The sequence below is a fragment of the Enoplosus armatus genome, chromosome 12, assembly GCF_043641665.1.
Source record: "Enoplosus armatus isolate fEnoArm2 chromosome 12, fEnoArm2.hap1, whole genome shotgun sequence".
Taxonomy (NCBI): Eukaryota; Metazoa; Chordata; class Actinopteri; order Centrarchiformes; family Enoplosidae; genus Enoplosus; species Enoplosus armatus.
This window is the reverse complement of record NC_092191.1, coordinates 22,034,312-22,060,739: the sequence shown is the minus strand read 5'-3', so window position 1 is coordinate 22,060,739 and position 26,428 is coordinate 22,034,312. Positions and strand designations below refer to the sequence as shown.

General features: G+C 43.1%; 1 protein-coding gene across 1 annotated transcript in view; it reads left to right on the top strand.

The window, feature by feature from the left end:
• The first annotated feature begins 662 nt into the window (after positions 1 to 662).
• The window catches only part of rin2a (Ras and Rab interactor 2a), a 44,830-nt gene continuing 19,064 nt past the window's right edge, over positions 663 to 26,428 (top strand). Inside the window, exons 1-7 of the mRNA XM_070915954.1 lie at positions 663 to 673; positions 11,465 to 11,570; positions 16,357 to 16,457; positions 19,122 to 19,332; positions 20,501 to 20,612; positions 25,419 to 25,491; positions 26,218 to 26,309. Of these exons, the coding sequence (XP_070772055.1) occupies positions 11,511 to 11,570; positions 16,357 to 16,457; positions 19,122 to 19,332; positions 20,501 to 20,612; positions 25,419 to 25,491; positions 26,218 to 26,309 (649 nt within the window). The 5' untranslated portion in view covers positions 663 to 673; positions 11,465 to 11,510. The remainder of the gene's footprint in view (positions 674 to 11,464; positions 11,571 to 16,356; positions 16,458 to 19,121; positions 19,333 to 20,500; positions 20,613 to 25,418; positions 25,492 to 26,217; positions 26,310 to 26,428) is intronic.

The window sequence follows — 26,428 nt, the reverse complement described above, 5'->3', positions numbered from 1 at the left end:
TTGGGAAATGCTGTTGTCACGTTCATGTGCACAACGGCACCGTGTCAGACAACTCTGTGTGCCGTTATTTTGTGTCGTCTTTACACGTCTGATCAAGTCAAATCAAATCACTGAACCAACTGATTTTCTACTGACCCAACTCTATTGTCTGGCCAATTAAGTTCAAAAACCCACTGAATAGGTCAACTGAGCTTACGTTGCACCATGTACTTTGGAGTATCCTCAGGGAACAATAAACATTGGAAATAAAACAGTTTACCACAGGAAGCAAGTTACTAAATGGAACTTTTTTTGTGTGTGGAAACAGCACAGATCCACAAATCTACTTCTCCCCCCCCCCCCCCCCCCCCTTTGCAGTAGGTACATGGAGTGTGCTGCTTTACAGGGACGCGTATTTTATTTTGAAAAGTATAAACGGAAGTCCTCTCTGCTCCTGGCTCGTTTTACACAAAGGCAACAACGCAGCCAGCCAACGGCTCCTCAGAAGAGTTTAGGACCATGGAGGCAGCCGGCGCAGGACGGACCCTGTTCACTTGTTTTCCTCAGCCGAAACTATGAGAAATACGTTTTTAAGTATCCGCCATGGTGCTATAATGGTATCGACATACCCAGCAACTCTCGGAGCTGCGCGGTTGCCTTTAGCCAAACTGGAATAACACTCGCCCCGCGATAGGTAAGTAACGTTAAAGTTAGCTGTCCTTTGTGTCGGACACCCTGCACTGGCGAGATACCGTGTTTTTGTCGTCTTTTGCCAGCTGTCAAAGCCTGATATTTAGCCCCGTCTCTCGAGAAAGCCTCAGGGTCGCTGTTTGTCGTTGCACTGTCCGTCGTGAAGCAGCATTATGTGTGAGGAATCCCGCGGGACGTGTTGCACAAGTTATCGCCACCTGTTGCGAGACGTCAGTGTCTAACCAGCCCCGATGAAAGCGAATGCACCACTGATGCACATCGCATTTCGCTTAAAAGAGGTGTGTGTGTGTGTGTGTGTGTGTGTATGTGTTATGCGAGGTCACGTAGAGCGTAAAGTGTGATTTTTTTTTTTGTTTGTTGTTGTTTTTTTGCGAATCTCTGGGAACTAATCTTCAATTCGGCATGCTAATAATCCAAAACAACCTGCATGCAAATGTTTAAATCATTTCTATAAGGCTCAGTAGTATATTTAGTGTAGTATTTGAATACAGTATCTTGATATCTTTTACAGCTCGTTATACGCTATTGTTGCTGTACCATACACTCCATGGCCAGTACAGACAAATGTGAGCTCATTAAATAGGCAGATTTATGAATAGAGTTTGGTGTATACAGTACTGTAGCTGTGTGTCCTTCTTTATTAGAGCCATTGTTATACAGCGCTGTTGACAGGGAGATAACGACTGGGATTAGTGAGAATAAACTAGAGTTAGAAAAAAATGCTGTTTGGAAAGTGAGGAATTAGTTACAATAACCAAGTAAATAAGATCTGAATCATCATGTCAGGGAAACAAATTGAGCCCCCCCCCGAAAAGAAAAGGCTCTAACAGCCTGGAGCATCTGTTATTGTGTGAGCAGTGTGATATTTCAGCTTCGCCTGGAAATCCACTTGTCTGCAGTGGTGTTGTGTAGCTGGTGACTCAAGACCCAGCTTTCTTTGGCCCCCTGAATGTTTCCAGCTCACAGGCTGGTGTGTCATCTATTGTTTGCATGGTAATTAGGCTGCTGTTTAGTCAGTTGCTGCCAGGCATTTGCAGGGTTCTCGGACTATAACCTTACCTATTATCGCCGGCCACTTGCATCATATATCGTCTCCCTTCATGGGAGAAGCATGAAAAAGAGGCCAAGCATTTCCGGGTACCGGCCAAGACCCTGGTTTTCCAATCTCCTCAGAAATCCTGCTAATGTGCTTAGGGCTCAGTGTCGGGACCAAGTCGGACTTGCACTGTTGTCACTGGTTAGGAATCCAATAAGAGTCCATTGGCCTCCTTTGGAATGTCAAACTCACTCTCTTTGCACAGGTGGAGCGACAGGGTTCTGGGCTATTTCAGTGTAATCAGTTGCAAGAATGGGTCAAATCAACTGTTACCTTTACATAATTACCACAAACAAATTAGACAATTGAGTGTTTTCAAGTCCACATTTCCCGTATACCTTGTTGCCTGCTGACCCTTCCTGTTTTTTGATACTGAAGCAAAGACCTGGGTAATTACGGGTTCTTTGAAGCCCTGCTTACTACCAGGGGTTTTACAAGGGCCAACAGTGACAGTGGGGACTTCTAGCCTCCTGATAACCCCTTCAGACCCTCACAATGATGCAGGTCAAACCCACACTGACAGTCTATCTAAAGGGGTCAACGCTCATTGGCCGCCCCCTCCTCTTGAACAGGGTTGAATGCAGTTCAGACACCGCCAACCTTTGGTGACCAAAGGCACATACATTTGACATGCGACGGTGGGGAAAACGCACAGGTGTAATGAATGACGGCTAAATTCCATTAAGCTGCTTCAGTTCCAGGGTGTCACGGCTTACTGGGACACTTGAATTGAAACAGAACCACCGTTGATGTTATTCGTTTCCCACTATGACCAGTCAAAATGTCTGCTGAGAAAATGAAACCGTCATTAAGCATTGCATATGTACAAGTTATTCATTTTATATCTGCCAAGAAGGCTTTTACAGTAACAAGGAACACACATGGCGTAATAAGCTGTTGCTTCACGCAACATTATTTCCCTCATTTCTGCATTATTTCTGATGATTCATTCTTCTGCAGACAACATCATTTTATTTTCCTCGTCATTGTATTTCCTGCTCCAAGAAGACACAGTAGTAGTTTACAGTAAGTTACGTCCTTTTGTGATAAGCGCCGCTCAGAAGACGTTTCTGGTAACAGAAAATGAAGGGGAAAATGCAAATAATGTCTCACTAAATGAGTAAAAAAGAAAAATTCAATGTGAGAGTTCATCATTGACGTGTTCAGGTTTTTAGATACTGTTTTCTGGTCCCAGGAGGAGAGTGTGCGAACCTCTCTGTGTCGGGAAGGTCTGGACTGAATGTGAGGTGTATGCCAGAATTCTTTAAAAGGCACAGTGCCATGCACGTTATACATCACAGCATATGCTTGCATATGCTTTAAAAAATGGTCTCGACATATGGAACGCATGCGTAGAGTGTTTTGATCCAGAGGCGCCCCATTCCTAACTCTAGGCCACATTGTCACATCACAGAACCCTCTGTAGAGCACAGGGCATTGCCCAACACCACAGAAATGTTGACCCAGTGGCAGCTCACTGATTTTCAGAGGGAAGAAAGTATCTTGGGGGAAAAGCTGCCCGAAAACAGGGCCCAGTGCCATTTACTATAACAAGGCTAAACATGTCTAGGTGCTAAGCTGCAAATTTGAGGTTTGCCCAAGTTGCGAGAAGCTCCTGGACCTCTCCATGTAACCGCCTCACCCTCGCGTGGCCCTTTCTCCTGTTTTACTCGCAAATCAAAAAACTCACCCCAAACTATAGCACTCCTGTGCAGTGCTTTATTCACTCCAGTAACCATATGTTCATTGTTGTTTATCATGCTTTGTCTTGAGATGTGCTAAAGTGTCATCAACAGTTCCTGAGGTAGCATCAACAGCAGCTTATGAACAGAGCATAACATGCATTTGATTTCAGCACATATGCAAATGGATTCATGTTGAAAGCCTCCAACATGGTTCTTGAAAGAACCTAAAAAAGCTACTATTGACCGATTAACTTGTTCTTTATCTGCAGGTAAGGCACCGTTGAAGCGAACTGGTTCTGTGTATATTACTTTGAAGTCGAGTTTGAGTCTTGATTCAGACAGATTTTCACGGAGGTAGGGTGTCCACCATATATAGTTCAGCACTTTTACTGAGGTGGTGTAGGCTTTGGCCCGGAGTACAGGGTGTGAGGGTGGGTGTAATGTGTAGGTAGCTGCCAAAGTCCTCAGCGGTGGGTGTGCGTGTGTAAAGAGTGTGGCTACAGAGCGCTTTCTCTCTTGTCAATCGAGATATGTGTGTGTGTGTGTGGGTGGTTGTGTTTTTTTCCATGGAATAAAACTTTGCCCTGAAAAGCGGAGACACACACCCAGCCAATGTAGGAGGAAATGGAATGCACACTTTTAGGTGCTAAACATAGGCATTTTATGTGGGAGGAGCTAAACGGCTGCCTTCATAGCCCCCAGTTTAAACCACGACCTACAGGAAATCCCGTCAGGAATGGTGGATGTTGACAGGGTCAGGAGGTTCGTCTTCAGAGCTGCTCTTTCCAGCCTGGTGCACCGCTTCACAACCCAGCCCGGACTTTTGATTTAAGGGGCCAGCAAGCTCAGTCAGAGGTGCCTGTCAGATGGTCGAATAGCCCCACCCGCACCTTTCGGACATCGGATTGTGTCCGACCATTTGTGTAACTTTTTTCGAAACTGGCGATCCGGCATTCACACCCACCTCACGCACCCTGTGATTGGCCCGGAGGTGAGAAAGTAAGCGGGGCAATTCTTTACGCAAGTCTTTTTGTCACTTTTCAAGCGAACACCCAAGTGCAACAGTATGAATGTCTTCCAGGGGGGGGGGGGGGGGGCTGTCTGGAAATGTGCACTGTTAACCCCATTTTTAAAAGTTTCTAGTAGGGGCGCAGCGGCCCTTGTATTTGTCCCGAACCGTTCGCTGCAGGACGTTCGGTTCGGTATGCGAGTTCCTTGGTTCAGTACGCCCTGCGACCCAAACAATTACTGTCACTTGACCCTGGATCAGGTTGACAGCAAAATGGGTACAAACCGCTGCAGCAGGTGCCTTATACTTAGAGGCAGGTTGATATTTTGACGCCTCCACCCCAGCTGCCCCTTCTTCTCTCCGGAGCACTACCTGGGAGTATCTCCCTGCCCCCCGCGGTCAAGGTCTGGAACTGGTTTGGGGTCTGTATTTGTGTAAAGGTAATAAAGCAACAGAATGATAATGGGAAAAACAGATCACACACACTTGGCTAAAAGACCTTCCACTTCTTCTGATGCACTGGGGACATTAGTTTCTGAATGCGCATATGTACACCAGAGATGTTATCCGAAAGCTAAAAACCAAATAGTGATTGTGAAATTGTCATTTGAATTCCGATGTAAAAGTGAGTCATGTAGGACTTTTGGGAAAACCAGTCACACCAATGGAATCTAGCATGCTACAGTGTTATGCTAGCTTGGGAGGTTGGGTAGTATGACACAATTGCTTGTGGCTGAGATAATGTGTGTGAACTCGACACATTATAACCCAGTTGCCTCACGTCTCAACAGACAGGCTTGGACATGTGGCAGTGACCTCAGGCGACATTCAGCTGCAAGACACAACCAATATTTACCAATACCCCTAACCCTACTTCATGCAGTGATCGGTCAGCTGTGTGTGAAGACGGGAAAGAAGGCAGGGTTTGAACTTCTCGAGCTCTCTTTTTTTTCATTTGTCACACGACCACTTCTGTCACTTTGGTGTTTACAACAAGTGTAACACCACGAAGACCTTCAAGGAAAGGCAGTGTAAGTTAGCTGGAAGCAGCCAGAAGGAGGCTACAGCGGCAGTCTTGTCACCCCGCCTTTATGTGCAGCCGTTCAGAATAGGTATAAAATACATTTCTTTAGACGTAGTCTGGTGACATGTCAAATAATGATAGAAAAAAGGTCACATTTCACAGGTGAACCACAACTCTAAAGTGCTGCTGTCAGTTTTGAAGGCATGAGCTTCAGTATTTTGTTCATGCTGGAGATGAAGAGATGTGTCCAAACCTTCCTGCTACAACAGCTCCAGACTGATGTCAGACCAGGACTTGGTTTCTGCAGATAAAATGATGCAGACCGTGATCAGCCATTAGAAACTCTGTCAGTAGATCCTTAGTGAAAAGCCTTATTGTTGACTGATGGTGACGTGGAAAGGCATGCAGCTTATGTGCTTGAAAGTAGATTGTCTGAGTCAGACGAAACAGGAAATTAGAAGACCCAACAAGGTTTTATTGGCGTGACGAGGCCAAAGGTCACTAAGCATTCACCATTGATATAGATTAACACACATTTGAGCATGTGTTTCATAAGTGTATAACCGTAAATGCGGCTTAGCTGCCGCGTAATGAATTCAGTTCCTCAGTCTGACCATGCCGCCTCACGTTTGTTATGAGGACTAAGCAGCTAAACCAGTTCGTTAGTCTAGACTCCTCTGATGTCATTCCGGGTGCTGAATCTTGCGTGGCACCTGCAGGTCCATGGAAGTTCACTTGAGCACTGATGCTAGGAGTTGTGGCTTTTAAATCCCATTGTACCCTTTTATTATACAACATTTTACCTGCGTCATGGAGGGAATCATGGGTTTTCAATCAAATAAGAAGCGATTCGATGCATCAGTCAGGTGAGGGCAGCTGAGAGCGAGAGGTGCCGGGAAAATTAGGATTTGACTTATTACCAATGTATGATTCGTGATACATTGTATAACTTTGATTAGAATGTTGGATGGTTAATTTTCTTTTAAAACCTCATGAGAAGAAGGTTGTGCATTTGGTATAATTCATAGTAAAAGGATGTGGCCCCTTGGTATGCTCTGGTTTTGAATACCTTTGTAACATAGTGGACTAACTATGCATATGCCTTATCATTATTATTATTAGTCCTAGCACAAGGACTAATACCAGGACCCTGACCACAATACATGTGACCGATGAGTAGTTTCTACTATAAGCCTGAGTTGTAAAGGGAATTTGGATTGTAGGTTAGAAAATATGACTCATCTGAGATGCTTGGCCATGATTGTAGAATCAGACATTGCCTAGCTGGTATTTCTCAACATGGCTAAACTAAAAACATTTTGCTTCCGCACTTCAATTCCAAGAATATGAAAGTACAGGTTTTCCTTTTGTTGACATGACTTATGTGTTGGGTTTTCTACAGAAAATGGAAACTACTGGAAGTCAGAATTACTCACCATGTTTCCTGTAATTTGAGATGTCCATTAAGCAGCCAGGTTTGCTTCACAGTTGAATAAATAATTAAGACAAAAAAAAGAAGAGAAGAAAGAAAATCATGCGACACTGTGCTGTGCTGGGTGTTTTACGGTGAAGATGGCAGACACACACACACACACACAGGCATGATTCATTTTCCCATTTCCCCATTTTGGACGCTTACAGTATAGACCCTGTGTATGTGACTCATGAAAGGAAAAGCTGAATAAATGAGTGGAAGAAAATAACTAATGAAGATGCTTCCATACTGTATGATACAATTTAAGCCAGAAGAAGACACTGTGGGGGGGAGGGGCACGGATTAGTTCGTTGAAGTTGATATGGCATAGTCTAAGTTTTGGAACTGTAATTCCCATAATTTGGGTATAATGTTGCCATGGTGTCAGTAAGTTAGCTGTGGGCTACAGTTTATAGCGTATAGGCCTATTTGTTCACCCCTTGGCAAATTGTAGTGCGTATGCAGAATTAGCGATTAGCAGTTCCTGTTTGCAGTGTACCCATGCATGTACAGAAAACCATCACTTAGATACTACAGGTTCTGGAGTTATGAGGAGAACCTTTTCTTCCCCCCTCTGATTTCTAAGTGGTTCAAGGACGTCCCACATCTCTCCTTTCATACCCTCCTTTGCAACCCGTCCCCTAACCCGTGTTGAACACAACACTGCCGGGATCTTTCTGGAGCCTTAAGTATTTCTCTGTAAAATGTTCATGATTAAATAAGCAACAATCAAAGTTGGACTCAGGACTGTGTGGGGATGGTTGTAGCACATTGACAGCGACATAACAACCCACTAACTGTAAACGGATAACAATTAAAATGTCGCCTTTTTTTTGCGTTTGCATGGAAGTATGTGACATTACCTTTTTTCAATTGAGCCCTGCCCACTTTCCGACCGGTAAGAAAAGAACACAGGAAAACGGAAACGAAATAACCAAAACTGTTTCAACTATGGAAGAAAACAGTGAGTTTATGTGGGATCCAACCACTCATAGTAATAGGCTAATTGAGAACATTGGTTTGCAGGGTCTTTAAAAAAGGGCCTTTAAAAACGTTGTTTTAAACGTTCCATCTGTCTGCCACAGTCGTATTACTAACGATGACGAACCCAAGCTTCGTGTGCTTCCAGTGTCACAACTGTGCCAGTAAGAATGTGTTCAGTTCGGTCCTGCTACCGCGGTAATGGCCACGCCGTGAGAGGGCACAACGCATAAATCAGCTTATTAGTCTATATTGGGATGGAAATTTAATTTGAATCAATATTAGCCAACTCCCAAAGAGAGAGAGAGAGAGAGAGAGAGAGAGAGAGAGTCTCGATCAGTAGACTCCAAACTATCTGCATGGCTGCATACAACCATGTGGCAAAATGTTTTTTTTGTAATTCTGGGTGTAGCAGCCCTTTAAGACTTGCCACTTGTGTCTGTAGGTCATACAGTTTAAAATAAGTATAAAAGATGCAGTCTATGTGCCTCAGGGGCTTTGTAGTGTATCACTGGACAACTGGCAGTCCGGTGTTTAATTTTCCTTGACTGACAGCCACAGGGGCCTTCCTGTTTACTAGGTCTGGTCTGGTCTGCGACCTGCACACAAGCTTGCAGTCACACACGTGAAAACACACACAGGTCTTGCTCCAATCAAAACAACCCCCAAAAAGCCCACCCCACTGCTTTTGTTTTGATAGAGTCCCACTAGAGCTGTGAAGAGGAAGGGGGGGGGGCTTCTGTCACTCTATGGCTGCCGTTCCTCAATCTTGCATGCACACAAACGCCAGTAAAAAACATGGGGATGTTATCCAGTCTTTTCTCCTTTGCCCAAAAGCTAGAGGCCTTATAGCTATATAGGCCTTACAGGGCTATGGCCTTTGGAGTAAAGAATTTGTTCACAAAACCATTCTTCAAAAGATAGATGTCGCCTAGGAGCCTTTATTTTGAGCCTTATTTGAGCTGATCTGCGCAATTTGCACAATTTCTAGATTCCACAATCAATTTGAAGCCAATATTAAAAATGTCACAAAAAAACTAGAATGTGAATTAAATGCGTTTCCATCAGCTGGTTTGAGGCAAATACACTGTATTTGCCCCCCCCCCCCCCCCCCGCCTTTATTTGAGAAAATACAGTATCAGACTTATACAATAATAGTTAATTGCAGTTATTTGTATTATAATTAATGATCAACTAAAATTGCATTGATTGTGACAGCCCTACACTTGAGTAGCTCATGTATGACTTCTTAATGCATGTCAATATCGGGCTATTACAGAGTGTATCCACCCATCCATTTGCCACCACTTGTCGGAGGGCAGGTTGCGGTAGCAGCTGGCTGGGTCCGAACTACCACACTGGAAGGTGGGGCAAGAATATGAATGACTTTTCTCAACGTCATTCACAATGTTGCACTCCCTGGTATGCACAAAAATTGGCTGAAGTAGTTGCGTTGCAAATCCTGCTTACTTTCTCATGTTTCTCTATAGAATATACAGTGTGTGTGTGTGTGTGTGTATATGTGTATGTGTATATATGTTCAGAGGACCTTGCTGGCTCTGGGATCAAAAGCATTCCAACAGTAACTGAACAGCAAATGTTTTGTCCAGCAGGTTTTCCTCTGAGTCCCTCCAGTGAGTCATATAGCAAACACTCCACTCCAAGCAGCAATAGCCACAAAATGCTTTCGCAGCCACCTGCCCAAACACTGTTGTTGAAGCCTCTGTGGATAGGAATTTGTTGTCAGTGAATGGATGCCGAAGGTGTTTTCCTCTTTCACATGTGTCTTTCTTAAAAGGCAGGTTCTGGGGGTGTGCTTGCACGCATTGCCACAGCTGGCTCGCATCAACTGCTGAAACACGACCCATCACAACATCTGGGTCAAGCGTGCCTGTGTGTATGTGTACATGTGTTCTGCCTCCGTTTGTGCAAAATCAGTAATGGCACTGTTGGTAGTCATTATTTGTTGAGTGGAACGGCTGTCAGAGCTCCATTTAGGACCTAAAGAAGAAAAGATTCTTGTTGCTGCAAGTAAGCTGGGTCTTTTGAGAGTAAAGGGATTCCAGCTTATGTTTTATCTACGTTTAACAACGGGATGTCTGTTCTGTAAGGTGAAATTGTAGACTTTATACTTTAATACCAGCCGAAACTTTGTTTTTCTTCGGATCTCCAGCAGTTGAGGTTCTCACCTGACTGTAGTGATGTTGGAGTGTACTCGAGGTGTGTTCAGGTACCGCATTTCAGTGTTGGGTGTGGTCACAGGGTGAAACACAGCGCGCTTTAGACTACACCCAACAGCGATGCTGGTCACGTTAAACTAATTATATTACAGGGGTTGACCCATTGGTGGATGACTCTTTACAATCTCATGCTGTGCAGCTGATATGATAAAATCCACTGTTTTTAAAATGCACATTTTGATTAATTGTGCAACAAAGAAAAATATGGAGTGTCAACATCATACAGCTTCAATAAAAGTATATGACATTGTCAGTAAGTGTGAATAAGATCATTTTTTAAAATATTAAACCCGCAATAACAGCCGTTTCACAAAGCAATGGAAACAGCATTGACACATCATCACCTGTTAAAGTTAAAAGTGATGGCGGCCTTGTTAGCAAGCAGTTGCTTATTTCCACGTCCAGCGGTCACAGAGCAACTTTAGCATTCATTTGGAGTCGGGTTTGTGTCAATTGATGGATATAAGTCCAATATTCTCTCTCTTTTAGCTCTGTTTTGGTCTCTACCGACTCCTGAGGGAAACATCTGGCTCTTTAGCTGCTAAACGCTCCGCTACGCTCACCAGGCTAGTCTCTAACCCTGTCTGTCTGAGGTTTGGTGCTGAGCAGGTAGTGCACAGTGGCTTTTTTTTGTTGTTGCTGAAAACACCTTATGGGAGTGCTGAGAGTGAACTGAAATAGTAAAGTTGTGGGCTAGACAGCCACACAATGAGCTGAAATTCACTATAAAGCTCTGTAAAGCCAAGCTCGCACTGTAGGTTCATCACTATGAGCGACCCCTTTTTCATTGTCGCACTATCAGAGAAACATGGATCATGGCTACGTTGAAGCTAATGCTAAAAACCTAATGTTAGGTAGGACACACGTGGCTGAGCTTCAGAGTTTTCGACGTTGGAGACAGCAGTTGGCAAAACAGTCTTACCTCACGGTCCATTCAATAGCTGCTCTGGAGCTTTCGGTCATATGACATGATCTTCATCGGCAGATCTTGTCTGCCCAGTTGCCATGGAATCTGTGGTTGTAAAAGTTGAGTTTCAACACACTCTTAGTAATTAAACAGCCTAATGATCAGTGGACAAGTGTTTGGAGAATGGCGGACAAGGCGAGAAGACCACGTGTGACTGGGAAACAGATATAATACATACAATATATACAATAACCTCTTTTTCAAACCGCTTTTGACTGATCTCGTGGGGAAAAAAACGAGCTGCCTTGTTTTGTGGTTCATTGCACGTGTAGCTCTTAATGTCCGATTTCCCTCACAGACGGTTCAGCAGGCAGAGGCAGACAGACGAGGCTCCACAGGCAACCATGTCCACCGGTTCCACCAGTCAACCCTGCAAGCAGGAGAGGAAAGGCAGTTTCTTCAAGGTACGTGCCACTCGATAATTCCATGGGGCAAAATCATTGTCACGCACAGCAACTGTAAAGACGGTAGGTTTTAGCCATTGTAGTTTACATACAGATCCTGGACAAGGAGACGTGGTTAGGGGGCATTGAACTTTTCAGTTGCAGGCAGAATCATGGAGAAGATTAAAGAGGAGGAACACAGAGGTGTGGTTTGTTTTCCAGTCAGGCTTTTCATCTCACTTTGTTCTGGTAAAGCTCAGTTTCTTCTGGGTTGCTGAACAGAGGTTAGTGTTCAAGGGAGACGTAGTAGTAGATTCATCAGACAATGGGAAATAGGGCTCTCATCAAATATTCCCACTTATGGTGTGATGTAAAAGAAAACAGGTTAGTTAAAACAGTTTAGCAGATGATAGCAGATTGCTGCTGCTGCTAATTTTAAGACGATTCATTTATTTATTGGGCAGTCCAAATCAGCCTGCTGTGAAATTCAGCATATCATGATTTGTATGCTATCCGCACTTTCCTGACATAGTGTCTACAACATAAATGGGTTCCTCAAAGATTTATGTTATTTGCTGGAGTTGATGGATCAGGTAACCGTGCCCGGGTACTGTACACAGCGTTCACAGTAATCAACAGGGTCAAGTGTACTCTGATCCGGGCTCGGGTCCCTGATGTGAAAGCCCCCTGGTCCTTGCCAGCCTGTAGAGTAAAGGCTGCGTTACTGTTTATCTGCAGCCTGTAATAATTACAGGCCTGCCTTAAACAGACATGCCCTTGAAGTGTAACCACACCTCACAGCAACAAAGCGAGTGAGTGTAATGTACTAAAGTGTTGTCCCGTCAAAGCATTATTTAGAGTTTTAGACCAGGACCAGAATTTATTTCTACTCAAGATCAGGACCAGTACATCAGTACACCCCCTTGCACATCTGCCCTTGGCTTTAATTTGGCCAAGGGCAAATAGAGGTGGAGTACCAAGAGAACTATTAATAGAAGACAGGGGTCAGTAAGTCCAGGAGTCTCCCAGTACACCCAAGAGATAAAATGCCCTAATGATACTGTTGAACTGAGGAGCTAGAACGTAGGGAGATAGTTGAAACACTAACTTAAGATAACACCCTACACAAAAGTTGAATTTCAGTGTGGTTATATAATTGTTTTTTTTTTTGTTATAATATAAAGAAATATCACACAGAGGCTTCAAAAATAGGTGGCTATGAACATGGAAGCAAGGCCCTTTTGACCTATCTATACAACTGTATATCAATAGTACAAAATAAGGTGCTAGAACATCCTTTGATCCTACCATACAAATTATTACAGATTTATGGATTTGGAGACAGTATAACAAGTGAGTGCAGTTTTCCAGTGCCAGTCCCAACACCAAGCACACACACTTTCCTCATGATGCCTGAAAGGTGATTTTGTTCGTTAGAGGAGGTTGTTATTTGCATGTAGTGGGCACTTGACCCTGTGGAATTTCCAGCAGTGCCCACTGTATGCAATTTTGTGTCAGCGGCCGTCTCATTGCCAGATATGGCTTCACGTTTCCAGTTTCAGTTTCCCCATAAAAGGTACAATGAATTTCAGCTCTTGCATTACTCACAATAGCTGCTGTAGTAAATGTTTTCGTTCCTATGGTACCCACAGTTTGCAATAATGTTTTCCATAGTATAAACTGTTGCATGCGAGCACGCATCTCAAACACCTTTTTCGTAGTTTTCAATTAGTATTTAAAATGTTTTAGCAGCAGATTAATAATATAGTGAAGTTTGCAGTGGATCTGAATGTGGTTGTGCCAAAAAGCACTTTAAAATAAAGTTCCTATCATCAAAAGCAGGTCTAATCCTTGAAATCCAGTACACCTCTGAGGTGGAGGCCACATGCCTGCAGACTTCATTCAGAATGTGGTCCTGTCATTGTAAATATTTGAGGTTATGAGCCTCAAATGTGCCGTTGGCAAATCGAATGAGTCAAAATGTGACAGTTTCTTTTGAAACAGCTGAGCTAATTGTTTTCCTCGCTCTGCTCAAGCAGCTGACGTGATGTTACCCAACAGAAACATTGCCCAACTAGACAGACAACTGGGAAACGAAACAAACTACGCCTGGAAAATAACCACATACAGTATTCCTATTAAACAAACGCTGTTGGAGCTTGGTACTGAAATGTATGAGATCAAGGACTTGTTTACAGCAGCCGAACAAACTCGGGGTCGTTTTAGGCAACAAGCAACAGCCAACAGTGGAGCTGATTTCAGCGTGATAAAATTGCGCCGGTGCCTCGTTTTCTGTGAATTCCCGAGCAAGAAAACTACTACATAGAGAGGTAATTATAGAAAGTAAATAAGTTGACAGTTATTGCAGAAACAAATGCTGATTATAAATAGTATCAAAATTGGGGTTTGATTTCATGAAAACCTTTAAAGCTCCCATATTATGCTCGTTTCAGCTCTGTATTTTTATTCTGGGACTGTACTAGAGCAGCTTTGCATGATTCACAGTTCATAAAAAGTCCTTATTTATCTTCTACTGGCTCTTTTTATGCAGCCCCTCAGTTCACCCTCTGTCTGAAACAAGACGTTTTAGACAAACTAGAGCAGATGACCTGCTGGGGGGGTGTGGCTGAGTGCGGTGACTGCATAGTTGTGACATCGCAACCTTACAGAAGTCCTGACGGCTCGTTTAAAAGGCACAGTTTCTGAATAGGGACCCAGACCTGCTGTATAATCAAACAAGACATGGCCATCTCACTTCCTACAATATGGGACCTTTTAAGGATTATACCTTTTAAATCATTCAGAAGTAAAAGAAAAAAAAAGAAGGAGAAGTAGGCCTGTCGCAATTATTAGATGATCGCCTGATCATGATTATTTGAGCTGACTATCAAGGGGCGTTTTGCAGTTGAATAATATTTGATATTATTTGCATGTTGATATTTTGTCATATTTGCTGTTGTGGATTTTGGAATATACAGAGATAAATGGCGGCCATTTCTTTTTGTTTAGTTTATTCTCATATGAGGGAATGTGGAATAATAAACGCTTTGGTTTTAATCGACAAGAGGAAGAAGAAACATGTGTCGACTTAAGGGCCACATTCTGGACCAGGTTTTTCACCATCAGCTGGGTTGAGGCAAATAAACGGTCTACCTGAGCACAAGGTTACAAAGTCAGGAAAAAAAACATGGCTGTTTAGACCTCATTGGGCTATTGATGACAGAGAGGTGCCAACAATGGGTCTCTGTATTTATAGCAGAGAGTCTCAGCTCTTAGGAAAGTTATGCTGGAGCTCATATACAGACAGTCCTCCGCTGCTTCATTTCAGTTTATTTAAACCCAGTCTACACTTGCACTTACAAACAGCAGATCTGTCATGTCATATTTGCTACATCATTTATTCGCCCATTTCTGGCATGAACTCTTTATGAACAAAAGGGGGGGGGGGGGGACACTTCAAGCGAGCATAAAAACCTTTTTAGCGATATTGTGGAAGTGAAAGACAGGCTTTTCTAATGAGACAATTTGCATAAAAATGCTTGGATGCAAACATGCCTTTGTGTTTCCCCGTCTTCTGAAAATAAAATCAGGCATCCTTCCACATGAAGTAACTGTCTTGAACCCCTTTTTTGCGTGACCATTAGGTAGGCCCACGCAACAGTTCTTGAACAAGCTATACAAAATAAATGTATGTGCAGCAAAGCGAGAGGTGACACGCTCACACTCCTTGTAGCAGCCGAACCCAACATCACTGCTGTGTGGCATTATAAAATTACCACAATTAAGACAATTAAATCGTTAATTGCAATTATTTGTATGACAATTAATTGTCAACTAAAATGTCATGATTCTGACAGCCCTAACGAGAAGTCCGTTAACATATAGAGGTGAGGCTCGTGTGTGTGTGTGTGTGTGTGTGTGTGTGTGTGTGTGTGTGTGTGTGTGTGTGCGTGTGCGTTGTCTTGACACTGAATAGCTGTTTGACTTAGAGGTGGTGTCAGGCTCTCCTCTCCTCTCAAAGGGAAGTAAATGCACTGATTCAGCACGGCTTTAATAGAACTAACACAGGGGTGAAGAGGAGGCCAGAAGCAGATTTCATAGTGTGCAGCAGATGTGTGGTTTGAAACGGAGACCTCTGCTGGTGCTTGTTTTTGGGGCCAAGAAAATGCTGATATGTCTTAATATTTGGTATTTTGACGTTTGGGCCGCAGAAAACAAATCTTGAGAAATTCCCGTACCACAGCAAGTCAGATATGTCTGTTCGTATTTTCTTTTTTTACTTTCTTTTTTTAAATCTTTATTTAACCAGGAAAAGCCTGGCTGAGGTTAAATCTCTCTTTGTTCTGGCCGAGATAGGCAGTATAACCGAGAATAACAGTGAGTTTCGGGCACACAACATAAAACTATTAGCACAAAATAAGAATTGAACAAAAATAATTTATTTATAATTATGAGGAACGTTGTTCTTACCTAAAGCAGTTCTACTGTGCAGACCTACCACCCTTTATGTCTCCTGGGACAAACTGTTCATTCACAGACAGGCTTTTTTGAATTGTTTCCTCTCTGTGTTCCTCTTTAGTAACTCCGGTGGGTCAATGGAAAGTGGTGAGGCTGGGGATACGTCTCGCACCCACCTACACACACACACACACACACGCCTACACCTAGGAACTTACAGAAATGAGAGCCAGTTCATACCTCAAGAAAAACAGTAGAAAACACCTGAACACACTTCTGCAGGCTGGAATCTTTGTACTGATCGCTGACCTGTTATTTTTCCTTAAAAATGAATGCGTCTCTTTCGCAGCTGATCGACTCATTTGCCTGGGAAATTGGCACGTTGAAGAAGGAAATGGGGAAAAAAGCTGAACCGGCAGAGGGAGAGCCCAAGACAGATACACTCCTTGGGTGAGCTCATAGTGTGTCTGCATGTAAGACAGTTTGCTGGTTCTGACAGTGTGTGTGCACATACATACTTTTCCATGTCCCAGCCAGTATTGCCATTTGATTTACTGTCGTGCAGTTCCCCGTGGCTACCAACAGAGAGTGCTCTTAAAAAGCCTTTTAATGTTGTGCTATTTGAAATGTTGTGCGAGTGACCAAATACTGATACATAGCTGTCACCAAGCTATGTCAGGAATCAGCAGATAGCATGACAAACTGATGAGCACTCTGGGAAATGTAGTGTGTGAGTGTGGACTTTTCCCCGTTAGTCAGAATAACGTCTTGTAGAAAAAACTAGATCCCTCCCCATCTCTGATGATAATGTCAGCAAAGAAGAGTCAGAATATGTATGTGCATAATCTCAAGTTGAGTTTCAATCAGGCCCAGCATACCTTTGCTGGAATGTGTAGTGTGCATTTCTGGTAATTAATTCCTCTTCTAAGACTTAGTTTCTGTAGAACTCAGAAAGTACCCATTAAGTGTTGAGGAAGTGTGAACGAGGCTGACCAGTGCTGCATACACATTTTAAAGTTTGTGCATGCTTGTGTAGTGTGTGTGTGTGTGTGTGTGTGTGTGTGTGTGTGAGAAGACCTGGGTTAACAGGGAAGTCATGAAACGATGCTTACAACTTGTGTGATTTGGACGAATACAGGAAGTAACTACCAGGGCTCTAACACAAGGAACATGTGGTCTGGACAAAGAAGTATCACTAGACTACGAAAGGAAAACCAGCAGTGTTGAGATAATGTCTGCATCTCCCCCCAAGGAACTGAACACCTTCCATACACGCTTTGAAAAGAACAACTGCCCCGGCTGAGGAGGGACCGAAGGCCCGGGACCCCTACCCACTCGTGATATCCAGGGCAGATGTGTGCGAATCCTTCAAAAAGGATTAATCCACGCAAGGCACTTGGACCTGATGGCATCCCTGGCCGAGCTCTCACAGTGTGTGCAGATCAACTGGCAGATGTCTTCACAGGCATTTTCAACACGTCACTTCTCAAGTCTGTGGACCCCACGTTCCAGGAAGACCACCATTGTCCCTGTCCCCAAAAACACCCAAACCCTCTGCCTAAGCAACTATCGCCCAGTGGCACTCACCGCCACCATCGTGAAGTGCTTCGATCGGTTCAGGATTCAATACCATTGGGCCCTCCAAGCTCATCATCAAGCACCTAGGGCTCAACCCCTCTGCGATTAGATCCTGAACTACCTGACGGGCAGACCCCAGGCTGTGCGCATAGGCACCATCACATCCTCCATCCTGAACACCGAAGCCCCCTCTTTACTTCAAGTTCACGCACAACTACGCGGCCACCCACAGCTCCAACACCATCAAGTTGGCTGACAAAACGACTGTCATAGGCCTGATGAGACGGGCTGCAGAGAGGAGGTCAGAGTCCTGACATCTTGGTGCCACGACAACAACCATCTCAATGTCAGCAAAACAAAGGAGCTGATTGTGGACTACAGGAAGCGATAAGGAGAAGGACACAAGCTCATCACCATCAATGGGACTACGGAGAGAGTGGACACCCATCAAAAGAACACCAAGACAAGGTCTCCTCTTCCTCCAGGATGCTATGCAACTTCTACAGGTGCACAACTAAGAGTATCCTGACTCATTGCATCACCGGCTGGCATGGCATTGGCACCACCGTCAACTGGAAGGCTTTACAGAGGGGGGTGAAAACTCAGCAGCTCGGCACATCCCCAGGACGAAGCTGCCATCCATGGAGGACCTTGACACCCAGCGTTGTAGGAAGAAGGCCAACAGGATCACCAACTCCTGTGATGGGAAGTAAGGCCACGTTCAGATCAACAGTGGTCCAGCTTGGGAAAAAACGCAGCCCTCTCATTCATTTGAACGGAGCCAGTCCGTCGGCCAATGCTGGGTACTCCGGCAAAAAAGTTGAACCAAGCCGAGTCATCCAGCAACATAAAACATGATGATTGTGATGATTTTCCAGAGTTGTAAAATCCTGTTTGAACTTATCACATACCGCCGTGCAGTGTTCTGGTGTCTGATAAACCTCTAAACCCATTAATCTGTTACTCAAATGGGACTTCCTGGATCATATTTCATCATCTCACTGGTTCCTGAAACAACACACATGCCCACCCCTGTGCTGTTTTACCGCAGGACTGTTTTCAGTCTGAATTCCTGCTATGTGAGAGAGTTAACTATTATTTCACAACCCACTTCATCAGGTTTTAGTGCAGACCCACAGCTCAGCTGAATGTCACGTCACTCTGATGAAGTTCACTTGCCTCCAGAGTTGAGAGTCATGTTGCCTGCATCTCTCTCCCTTTTCTGCACAGACTGCAGAATAAATTAGGAAGGCAAACTCTTTCTGATGAATTTGGGTTCTCTTCGGTAAATAACTCTAATCGTTGTCTACCTGTTGCCAAGTGTGTTGTATGTACTCCGTCATTCACAATGTGTTCTTTTGTGGCTGCCAAGGCTTTTTACTCAATGTATTGTGGTGGAAATAGCAATGAGGTGTGGTGTGTCCAACCTTTTGCCAGTTCCAAGAATTGCACAATCACACTGGAGTTAGTCTGACATCCCGTGTACTTTTGCATTTGTCAATGTACATTCTTCTGTTTGTTGGATCTTGTTTTCAGGCTGAACGAGGAGGTGGGAGGCCTCTTCCTACAGGCTTCACCTTGTGCCGGGATCGGAGCCGGGTTGGCTGGAGCGAGAGATTCGGGCTACGACTCCCTCCATCGGCGGCTTAGTGTTCTGGACAGGCTGGTGCACACGCATGCCGTGTGGCTACAGCTGGGCCTCAGCCACCGGGATGCCACCCGTATACTGCAGGGCCAACCCACTGGGGTGAGAGAACAGCAGCCACTGTGGCTTCTTGTATCCAACACTGCTGACTTCAAACTTTTGTGTAGGAGGCAGAAACAATAACTTCAACACCTCGTCAGCATAATGCAATATGATACACCACAATCTCCAGCCTCCAGAATAATTTCTGCCACTTAACTCCTCTCTAACACAGACCAACAAAAAATTAAACTTGGCACAGTATGAGACAAATGACAGTCTTGAAAATAAGTGAACGATGAACTGAACTACTGAACTAGGTACTGCGTCAGCCTATGCATTTTGTACATTTGTGTAGTTGACTATATGTTGGGCTGCAGTGGTAAGGGGTGCAGCAATTGATCACCTAGGGGGGAAAAAAAGACATGTAGAGAGTTTATATGTTTATAATCCAGGTCTAGCACCTTTTTTTAGGCATTTCAAATCATCTGTTTGAATGTAACCTATGACCCACCTATCTCTACATCTGCATTTCCTTTCCATCTGCAAACAGCTGACAGGATGTTTATTCACTGCTAGCAGTTTAGAAAAGGATGAAAAGGTCTATAGTAAATACAAATGGGGCCACTTTTTGTTTGTTACTAGCAAGCAAAAAATCTTTTAGCTTCCAAAAAATATTTATTGGACTTAAAATGGGAAAGTTTCAACCCGTTAATCGATGTTTTTAGGGGTGAATAATTCAGTGTGCAGACATTTTTCTTTCATTGAGTCTGTGCACCAAACTCCCTCTCTGTTTGTTTAAAAAACTGTAATAAAGTAACTTACATTTTTACTAATATATAGATTGATATGTTAAAATTAATTAAAACTCAAAGAAGAAACATCAAATCACTTAACGACAAGTACTTCCTGATTTAAAGCCTTAATTGTTTTCAAAGAGTTTATCACTCAAAAAGGGGAATGCTTAATGAACTGAGTACATATGACAACAAAAAAAGGATTTTTCTGATTAATGAATCCCCAGGTCCTATGTTCAAGACTATTCAATCAAGCAAGGATTCATTGTAGCTAATGCCTGCATTCTCAGTAATCTAGTGAATGTATAGGCACATAGTGTATTTTACTCTCATTTTGATTTTAAAATAATAGATATACATTAAAGTTTGACACAGCTTTGTACTAAACACTGAAGTATATGCTCTGATTGGATATTTTCTCCACTGGCCGGCAGACGTTCTTGGTGAGGAAGTCAGCCAGCTTACAGAGGAAAGTGATATCTCTACGCATGGACAAAGACTCTGCAGTTCCCGTCAAGGACTTCCCGGTCAAAGAGAGCCAGTACAGTAAGCATCTAGGAACCCCTACCTCATGGGGTTTTTTAACATTTTTTTTATGGGTTTATTTTTTCCTTCGAAAGCTGATTGCCAGATTTGTGCATTTCAAAGTCCTCCTCCAGCAACACAAAATATTAGAAAGTTGGTCAATCAAAACCTCTTTCAGTCCCAGGCCAGCAACAGTTTTTCTCTGCTAACGTCTTTTTATTTACCTCTCAAAGTCTCTTATTAGCTTCAAATATGGGTGTAATAGGGTAACCAGGACTGTTTGAAAATAAAGACATGTTTGACATAAATGATTGCATTCCAGATTAATGATGAGCTACATATATGTAGATGCATACACGTATGCTGGGCGTTGTGATTATATTTTGTATATGCAAAGGTATATATCATGATACAGTAATTCAGTTAAGAAATGGTTTAAAATAACCATACCATACTTCATGCTCTGTATTTACAATTTCACTGTCTCCCTCCCTCCATGTTTTCTTCGCAGTGATTTTTTTTGTTTTGTTTTGTTTTTCAGCTGCGACGCTTTGGTTGCTATGATATGGAAGTATGAGTTGCATGTAGGCTACCTAATTTCGGAGACAGTTTGTGTTATCAACCAATACTGAATGTAAAAATGTCGGCACAAGGTCGAGTCAGGAAAGAAATAATGATAATAAATACATAAATAATATGTAAAAGAAACATATTTAAAACATAAACACATGTCATCTATTACAGACATGGATACCCGGAGACCTACAGTATTTATTTCTCTTCCATTGATGTAGTTGTTCAGCAATTGTGCTTGTAAGCATGTGACGTTTGGTCTTTGTGGTATTTGTCCCGCCCCTCCCTTGTGATTGGACGGCTGGGTAAAAAGTTTCACCCAAAGGTGCTCCCATTGCAAACAAATTAAAAAAATATGCTGGCCTCAGGAAGAAAACGCGTTGGTGTTGCCAAATCTCAGGTATACACTGTCATACCGACCCTGCCCTCCAGCAAGACAAATTCCTTCTGTTGTCCGCACAGTACTTCCTTTCTTTATTCCAGGGTTATCTCATTTAATGTGTGTGTGTGTGTGTCAGAGGTTTCAGTATACTGTATCTCTGTTTGAGACAGCTTCACTTCTATCAATTGACTTCTTCCCCTTCCGTCACCCCGTCAAAATTAAGTCAGACTGTGTCACTGTTCTTTTCTTCTATTTTCAGTGTCCACAAAAAACGGGGATTTTCCCGAAGCTTTGACTAAACACTCCTCTGAATGTGTTGTGTCTTCTTCTTGCACCTGTGTGTGCTGGCATTTGAGTCTGGCGGCACCAGACTGGAATTTCCAAATGCTTACCTAGTGAGAGTATGTGCTGCTGAATCTCCGCCCACTGCAGCCTTTACTCCCTTGTCTTTTTTTTTTTCCAACTACTGGTAAAAGGTGTAGACTGAAGAGTTGGTGGTCTTGATCTTGATCTCTTATCACCTGAAGAGAACAAGATATACACAATTATAGTTACAATGCATTGAGAGGGAGGCTTCACAAATGACCATGCAAATGTAAAAACCTGTTGTCATCTTTTTGGATGAAGAATAATCTTATTATTTTAGTTATAGTTATTAAGGGGGAAGTTCACTCAGTCAAGAAAAAAACCCAGTAGAGCACTACCTACAACTAGCGACAATGCTTCGTAAATCAAAATGGTGTGATTTTGGTGTGTATGTCCTTGGGTCAATGACAATGGATGTAAAAACCTTTCGGATGATATGGGGGAAAAAAGACCTGGGTTGTACACTTGATGAAGAAACATGGGAGAGGATTCCTTCCAACAATGGGGAATACATCAGAGAAGCCAGAGGCAAATATATTCAATATAAAATATAAGATAAGATAATCCTTTATTGATCCCTCAGCGGGAAAATTTGCATCGTTCCAGCAGCATACAGGATGTGCAATAGAGACAAGATATAATAAAACAACAATAAAGACGGTTATAAAAAAAAGCTACTAAAACTAGAAAACAACTGTAATTTACAAATTTACAAATTCCCAGAAAGAAAAACAAAATAAAGGTAAAGGGATTTTACTGGATCGCACATAGAGGTGTGGGTATTGCACCATTCTTAGAAACACAGCAGCCGGGAGAAAAGACCTGCGGTACCTCTCCTTCACACACCACGGGTGAAGCAGCCTGCCACTGAAGGAGCTGCCCAGTGCTGCCAGAGTGTCCTGCATTGGGTGGGACATGTTCTACCACAGGGATGATAGCTTATCCATCATCCGTCTTTCTCCCACCACCGCCGATGCCACCACAGAGTCGAAGAAGGTCTTCAAGAGTGCCCCCTGCACTCCAAAAGACCTGAGTCTCCTAAAGCAGAACGTGGTACTTCCATGCACGCATTATTGGAATGCCCCACGGTTTTTCCCCGTATTGAGGAATGTTCTGGAATACATGGTTGGAATGTGAGCTGCCCAGATCACCAAGGTTGTGTCTCCTTGGGGGACAAAACTGTAGTGCCGCAGTTAAGTACGTTTGCATGTAGAGTCGGAAAAGAGCCTCAAACTCCTACGCTGACAATGTGTTAGTTATTTGTGTTATAAAACTCAATAAAACTTTGAATTGCAAAAAAATAATTATCTGTCTGATTTCCCGAGAACCCCAGATACTTGTCCACTTGAACCTTAAAGTCCGTGCATGAGAAACAGTGTCACATTGGAAATCCGCTGGATTCTTTTCTTGGCTACAAACAGTTGCAGTACCAAAGTCAGATTTGCAGGTGAAACAATAGTATGAGGAGAATATTAACTTAGCGAGTCATTCTTCACAGTCCGTATGTTTGCAGTAATGCATGGAAGGCTAATGTAGTGACATTTGATCCTATTTTGGATGGGTATAGTGTTAATCTGATCAGAGATCTAATCTTAACTATTAATTTGAGAGTAATAGGTCTGTGTTCAGTCCAACAACAGCACTGTTGCCTATTTACATAGGACAGTTGCCTATTTACATATCCAGCAGACACTGATCAACATTATCATTCAGCGTGGAGCTGAAAGATGCTAAAAGGCTCAGCATAGCTGCGAGGAACTGCAGGGCTGGGCCATGTGGTCCACCGTTATTGTGACAATATTGATTAGTGCAGCTTTAAATCATAATTGCATTGTTTTCCCAGTATTTTAGGTGTTTCAGCTCAGATTGTGAGCTAGCTAAGTTCTAAGTATCTGGCCAGCTAAATGTCAGTGGCTAGTAGTTGCATGTCAGCTGCTTTTAAGCTAGCTGGCAAAGCTAAAATCCAGCGGTTTATGTTGTTCATGCAGCAGGTCCTAGTGCGAGTAGTAGCTACAAGAACCAATGATTGCTCTTGCTTGCCATTAGTTCCTCAAAACCTAAGTGAATAATAGTGTAGACATTGACTAATGACCTGCGTACTGGTGTGGTCCAAAGTTTAGTCTGTCACATGCTAAAGCTGACAGACACTTAACCCAAGATGACGAGACATCTTTCACTTATAAAAGTCAATATTTGAACAAGACTAAGCTAAGCTCAGGGGAGGTTTGAGTTCCAAGTTGTGGGCCTACTGCCATTTAGCCATATGTTTGGAGTTAACCCACTTCCCTCTTTCAAATCCGAATCCAAAGCGTAAACATGTATTGTTCTCTCGCTATCTCTGCTATTCGTTTACGAGTCCTTTTTGGATTCAAATGTAAAAGGCATCACTGCAAAACATTTCCATTTCAGTGAGTGATCTCAAACGCTTCCTTTTCTTTCTTTTCTCCAACGTTGCCAACATTTTGTGTCAACAAGTGTGTCATTTTCGTCGTCTTATACAGACACACAGTTTTGTACACACACAAGCGCCTGTTATCCCTGTCCACATCCAGATCTCGGTCAGGACTGATCCAGTGCCAGAAGCCTCGACTGTAAACTGTTGCAATCCCGTGCCAAATTGTGAGCAAAACAAGTTCTCAATCAGTGTGTCACTGACGAGAAGAAGTTTCCCCTTTCCAACTAGTAGTGTGATGCATTACGAATCCATTAAGCAACAATTTGAGCCCACATGGGGAAAGTGGCTACCACCTCTGTTATTCTTGTTACTATTTGTTCCAAATACACTTAATACTTAATAATACCAGATTCCTTTATCCTTATGGGAATTCCAGTTAATATAGAGATTATAAAGATGACGAAACCATTCTTTTTAGAACTTGTACTCTTTGCCCTTTTCGGGTGAAACAAGTTAAACATGATACATGGTTGTCGGGTCAGCATGCTTTTATATGTTAGGGGTTGTTATAGTTTTTTGCTGAAAGTCAGAGGACTTCACATTTCTTTGAACCGTATTAAAGAAATTTTTTTAGAATGCTTCTCCTCTGACAGTCAGGATGGTCTTCTCAAGACCAGAAGAGAAAAACACACATGTTGCTTGGTAAACGTCCTTCTTACATCTGGAATCTGGAATCTGTTAAATGTCCCCGGGGTCCACTCAGAGCTTGGTAAAACTGCTTTCTCCTTATATGCACCCTGGGCATGGAATGAGCTGCAAAACACCATCTTAGATACACTCCCTTCTTTGAATACCTTCTACAAACTGCCCTAAAGGACACGTCATGTTGAACATAATCCTGGACTTGAGGTGGACTATGTTATGGATATCGCTGGTATGGCCTGAGTGCCTTTCTTCTTTTACTATTTCCCTTGTGCTGTTCCCTTTCCCTTATTTTTATGTGTTGGACGTGTTCTAACGTGAAACGGCTCGTTTCGCTGCCGTCTTGACCACCTCCTGGCTAAATAAAGGCTAGATAAAATACAAGAAATGTTGTTCTGTGCTCCTACAGCTTTCTCTTTGGAGGGATCAGGCCTGAGCTTCGCAGACCTTTTCCGCCTGGTGGCTTTCTGCTGCATCAGCAGGTGAGTTGATGAGTTGAGAATGAATTACTGATGATTGCAGAAAGGCAAAGTCAAATCTGAACACACAGACCTGATGCACATGTTTTTAGATTTAGTTTGACTTACATTTCTTGAGGAACTCCAGAACTTTTCCTTAGTATCAAAGTAATCCAGTAGTAATGGTTGTCTCTACATCAACCAGATATTTGCGCTGTGTTGAGAAAAAAAAAAGAGGTAAGCTATTGATAATTGCGCCTGCGGGGTGATGTGGGCTGTTTTTGTTTGGTAGATATAAGGTTTGTACCACGTACTGTTTCTTTTGTATACAAAAGGAGGCTTTATATAGGTACTTTCTGTGTTCTTCAGTCATCACATTTAAAGTGTACACGTTTCACTGAGAGATTATTTCCTTTGAGAAATCTGTAGGTATAATTTTCGGCTCTGATCGCTCAGGATTGCTTAATTTGAAGCCTTTACAAAGCGTGTAAAAGCTTTGAAAGGTCTCGTAAAAAGAGCCAACGGGGAGGAGAGCAGCAGGCACATATTACCCTCGGGCCGTGTGGTTGAATACTGGGTTCAGCCAGCACCACACACCCAGGCCAAGCCACGCTCCTCTTCTCCAACGCAGTGACTCACACACTTGTAGGAATAGGCTTTCGGTCCCGCCCCTCTTTCACTAGATTTTCCTTTTTCTCTGTTGGCCGAGCGTTTCTCCCTTTCACCCCACCGTTTCTCTTTTTTTCGTAGGGATGTGTTGCCCTTCACTCTGAAGCTTCCGGAGGCCATCGCTTCTGCCAGAACGTCTGCTGATCTTGAGGAGGTTGCTAAACTTGGAACAGGTTTGTTCGCTCAATGGAATGTATATTTGGGGGAAGCACGCCTGTCAACAACTGATGGCCGGCTGAAAGTGAGATTTAAAGACAAAGTTTTCTCGAGAAAACAACAGAATGTAGATACA